We start from the raw sequence: 4,750 nt of genomic DNA, 5'->3' as shown, positions 1-4,750 counted from the left end.
GTCGGATCGCTGACCGATTAGCGGCGTCCCACATGTGTCCCCTGGCCACGCGCCCGCCTCCGGACCCACGTGACCCGCGACCCGGTGTGCCCACATCCGTGACCATGTGACGAGCAACATTAGCGCGCTGGTAAAGGACAATGCCGGCCATTGAGAGACCGAAGCCCCCGGGCTGGAATCAGAGAAATCAATTCCCTGGCTTTTGTTCTGTGCTCACTAGTTACATGTATAGACTAATGGACAGACTGATGGACAGACTGATGGCCAGGAACACATCCATTATGACATCATAATGCCTGGGGAAACAGACTGATTCATTTCTCTTCATATGCTGAACAGATTTTGTGTTCAAACGCATCAATATTTGACTCACGGCAGATTTCAGCCTTGACTATTGCGTGCCGATCACCGAACCGAAACTAAACACAAGCGCTAAGCGGGCTCAAATGTCGGGGGGGTTTAAGTTTAGACGCTGGTGTCGAGAGAGAGGGGTGTGTAGACTTTGAGACGGTGGTTTCTGGACAGGAACTGAGCCTGGCGGTAATTTGACGAGGAGGAGGAGGAGGAGGAGGAGGAGGAGGAGGAGTGATGATGTCATAATGGATGTGTTCCACTCACAGTTCCAGTGGGATTATCAAATGATCGCCTCCCAGACGATGATAATGGGTTATCGGTTAGTGGATGAGGTCTGTCCTGGTCTGCTCTGGTGCAAACACACACACACACACACACACACACACACACACAAGCCTAATAGCTGCCCTCAAAGAAGCAGTAGCCTGACCTCATACACAGTGAGCGAGCTCTCTTGTAAAAGTTGTTGCTTCTTGTACAAATATCATAGATAAAGTCAAGGTTTATTCTCCACAACTCGACAAGCTGGGCAGACAGGCTCCACTCTGGCGTTCGCTACTCAGTATTCGTCACATATTCCTGGGTAGAGAGAAGAGCTATGGCGTCGGTCCAACCCGTTCCAAAGTGTGTAAACTTGACGTGTGCCAAACCGAAATCCTAAATCCTCCCCTTCTCTCCCCTCTCCTCTCCTTACATGGATCAGGAGGAATCCACAAGCCGATCTGTGAGACGGTTTGCTGAACAAACAGGCCAGTATGACAAAGGATCATTGTGACTCAGACAGTGTGTGTGTGTGTGTGTGTGTGTGTGTGTGTGTGTGTGCGTCTGTGTTCGAGTGTGTGTATGTGTTTGGGAGCGTGTGTGTGTGTGGGTGAGTGTGTGCGCGTGTGTCTGTGTTCGAGTGTGTGTATGTGTTTGGGTGCGTGTGTGTGTGCCTTTTTGAAATCGACTCTATGGCCCTTTGAGTCTCTCTTGGAGTGGGTCTGTTAGTTGGTAGGCAGGGCAGACAGGCGCAAGCCGGAGCCCGTCTGGGCTGCAGTCTCCCAGACTGAGGCCTCACAGTCAGAGAACAGACTGAGGGCCTCACAGTCAGAGAACAGGCTGAGGGCCTCACAGTCAGAGAACAGACTGAGGGCCTCACAGTCAGAGAACAGGCTGAGGGCCTCACAGTCAGAGAACAGGCTGAGGGCCTCACAGTCAGAGAACAGGCTGAGGCCTCACAGTCAGAGAACAGGCTGAGGCCTCACATTCAGAGAACAGGCTGAGGGCCTCACAGTCAGAGAAACAGGGGGCCACACACCAGCGAGGCCTAGAACCACGAACTAAAACACACGCCAATAACTGATGTGAATACATTCTTTTTTTTTTCAAGATATTTTTTAGGGCTTATAGGACAGTGTAGAGAGACAGGAAATGTGGGAGAGAGAGAGGGGAGGACATGCGGCACAGGACCCGAGCCGGGAATCGAACCCGGGTCCGCCGCGCGAAGGACTAGCCTTCATATGGTGCGCGCCTTACCCAGTGAGCTACCGAGGCGCCCCCTGATGTGAATACTGATATACATTCTGATATACATTCTGAAATACATTCTGATCCTCCCACTTAAGCACCTATTGTATTTGAGATTGCTATTCTTGCTCTTAGTCACTTGTTTTAGAAAGGAGATGCACTTGTGAGTTTTGACAAGTACAGTAGTAGTACTTTGGCTTTTCCTACGTTAAATGCAATAATTGTTAGGATTGTAATGTAATATATAGCCTATATAATGTCAATGACAGCCTGCAGTCAGTAACCTGTATACTGTAGCAACCCATATCCATCTATACCTGTGCAATAACATTTAACTACAACACTGCTAAAATACAAGATCCTGCCATTATATTTAGGCTTATAGCTTACACTATACATTTACAGTAATTGAATATCCATATTACAAAAGACTATCCAATTTTGTAATATACAGTCTGCCTGCAGTTTTAGCTTGAAGCTCACTTGTTGGAATGTGTGGTCGGGTTTTACTGTGGTCAGCCTTGGTCGAGTTTAAGGGGCTCGGTTTATGACCTTAAGAGTCGGGGGATGGGAGCCCATGGAAACAAAACACCAGTTTTCATGGCAACAGGAAAGCAACAAGGGCAGCGCGCGCCAGTGGTTCTGGGTAAGGATGTTCCTTCAGCCCTGCGCTGTGTAGAGTCTCGCAGACCAACCAGGACTGCTCATTCGTGCTGTTATACGGTCTTGGAAATGCAAGACCTACAGGATGAGATATAATTTGGGACTGACCCATATGAAACTCGGTCAGAGAGTCACACTGGCAGAACGCCACGCCTGCAGAGGCTCGCTGGTTTCGATCAGCTGAGGTTTGAACTCAGTCCGTCCTAACATGTGATGACATGGCAGCGGGATTAAGGCAAGAAAAACATTAGTGAGGAAACTTCATGAGTCAACAGTTCCCTGCGAACAACAACCCAGCCCAACCCAAAGCCTATAGTTGGGGATTGCGCGGAGAACACAATGATGATATGGAACATGTCATAATGTGGCACACATGGCTTCTGCCTGGAGAAATATTTTAGCTGTGGTTTTGTTATAGAAATGCAGATGATCGAGGAGCCACTGTCTTCTAGTGTGTGTGTGTGTGTGTGTGTGTGTGTGTGTGTGTGTGTGTGTGTGTGTGTGTGTGTGTGAGAGAGAGAGAGAGAGAGAGAGAGAGAGAGGGAGAGAGAGAGAGAGAGAGAGAGAGAGAGTGTGTGTGAGTGTGTGTGGGGGGGGATATTAGTGTGTGTGTGTGTGTGTGTGTGTGTGTGTGTGTGTGTGTGTGTGTGTGTGTGTGTGTGTGTGTGTGTGTGTGTGTGCCTGTGTGTGTGTGTGTTACGGTATGGCATGCAATACGATCCACGGGGGTGTGGAACAGTTGATTTTTTGCCAAGCAAAACAACACAAACAGCGTCTCTCTCTCAATCTCACAGTAGCTACGCTTTCAAACAGGCTGTCGGTGACTCACTCACTGACAACTAATTAGTTCTTCCTTGCCACTGTGCAGTTATTCTGTTTAGATAGCCTACTTTAGTCATTCCATCAACATTATTGTTATAGGCTTTCCTCCAAAGGATGAAAATATTTCTAAAAACCTGCAGTGTAAAAGAGAAGGCTTTGTTATTATTTAAACCTAGTCTGCGAATGGTTCTTTCTATTAGTAGCCTACGAAGGATGCACTGTTGAGCTCGATTGAGACGCCTTATCCACTCCCCGTCGGCCTTTCATTCATCGGGATGTTTTCTACATGGAAACAACCCCATATGGCTCAATGCTCAATGCTGCAGACCGGAGGGATGCTGTTTTCGCCAAAAGATTGCGGGATTACTTCGGAAGAAGCCAGTTTTTAAGAAGATGCGGCGGACTCCAGCTTGGGACCCATGAGGTCCACACCCATTGAATCACAAGTCATTGTTTCCATTTTCTTCCAGCCTCCGTTTTGAAAAATTAAAGCGAAAGCAATGCAAATAAATGGCATATTTCTTACCATACTTAGGGTCTGGGTTCTTTTCCTCTAATTCCATTCTAGAAAACACTCCTCGTCTCTCCTGGCTGCTGCTGATCAAATCTTGGACAGGACAGTTACCATGGAAATGTTGGAGAAAAAAGCATCAATAAGTGTCACGCGAATCCTATTCGCCGACAAAACGGAGCGGCGGTGGATCGACTGTCTCAAACGATGATGCATTCGGGAGTCTGCTCGGCAGCCAATGAGAGATGTGATCCGATAACTGACGGCTTGGCTGACGAATAAAAAAGCATTGTAGGCGGGACAACAATGTCTGTCTTTTCTTGTCGCTACTTCACAGGAATTTTGAGAGGGGTGTGGTCTTGATCGTAGATATGGTCTTGATAACGTTAGTCCCACTATTTAGCCTATAGAACTTATTTTTTTCTTGCTAATAACAATCATTGATTTTTATTTATAAAGCACGTTTCATTGTAAAATAAATAAATAAATAAAAATAAAATAAAAAGGTCTCAAAGTGCTGAAACAATCACAAAGTCATCATCATCATCATCATCATCTTCATCCGCTTATCCAGGGTCGGGTCGCGGAGGCAGCAGCTCCAGCAGGGAGCCCCAGACATCCCTTTCCCTAGCAGCATCAACCAGCTCTGCCTGGGGAATCTTTAGCCGCTCACAGGCCAGTGCGGAGATGTAGTCCCGCCACCTGGTCCTGGGTCTACCCCGCGGCCTCCTCCCAGCCGGACACGCCTGGAACACCTCCCTAGGGAGGCGCCCAGGAGGCATCCTCACTAGATGCCCGAACCACCTCAACTGGCTCCTTTCGACGCAAAGGAGCAGCGGCTCTACTCCGAGTCTCTCCCGGATGACTGAACTTCTCACCCGATCTCTCAGG

General features: G+C 48.1%; 1 protein-coding gene across 1 annotated transcript in view; it reads right to left on the bottom strand.

The window, feature by feature from the left end:
* The window catches only part of slc44a2 (solute carrier family 44 member 2 (CTL2 blood group)), a gene marked incomplete at its 5' end in the record, with an annotated part of 19,394 nt that extends 15,483 nt beyond the window's left edge, over positions 1-3,911 (bottom strand). Inside the window, one exon of the mRNA XM_084441249.1 lies at positions 3,875-3,911. Within this exon, the coding sequence (XP_084297375.1) occupies positions 3,875-3,911 (37 nt within the window). The remainder of the gene's footprint in view (positions 1-3,874) is intronic.
* Positions 3,912-4,750: the final 839 nt, after the last annotated feature.

The sequence above is a fragment of the Borostomias antarcticus genome (genome assembly GCF_949987555.1).
Source record: "Borostomias antarcticus genome assembly, chromosome: 7".
NCBI lineage: Eukaryota > Metazoa > Chordata > Actinopteri > Stomiiformes > Stomiidae > Borostomias > Borostomias antarcticus.
The sequence above is the reverse complement of the archived record's forward strand: the minus strand, read 5'-3'. Positions and strand labels throughout refer to the sequence as shown.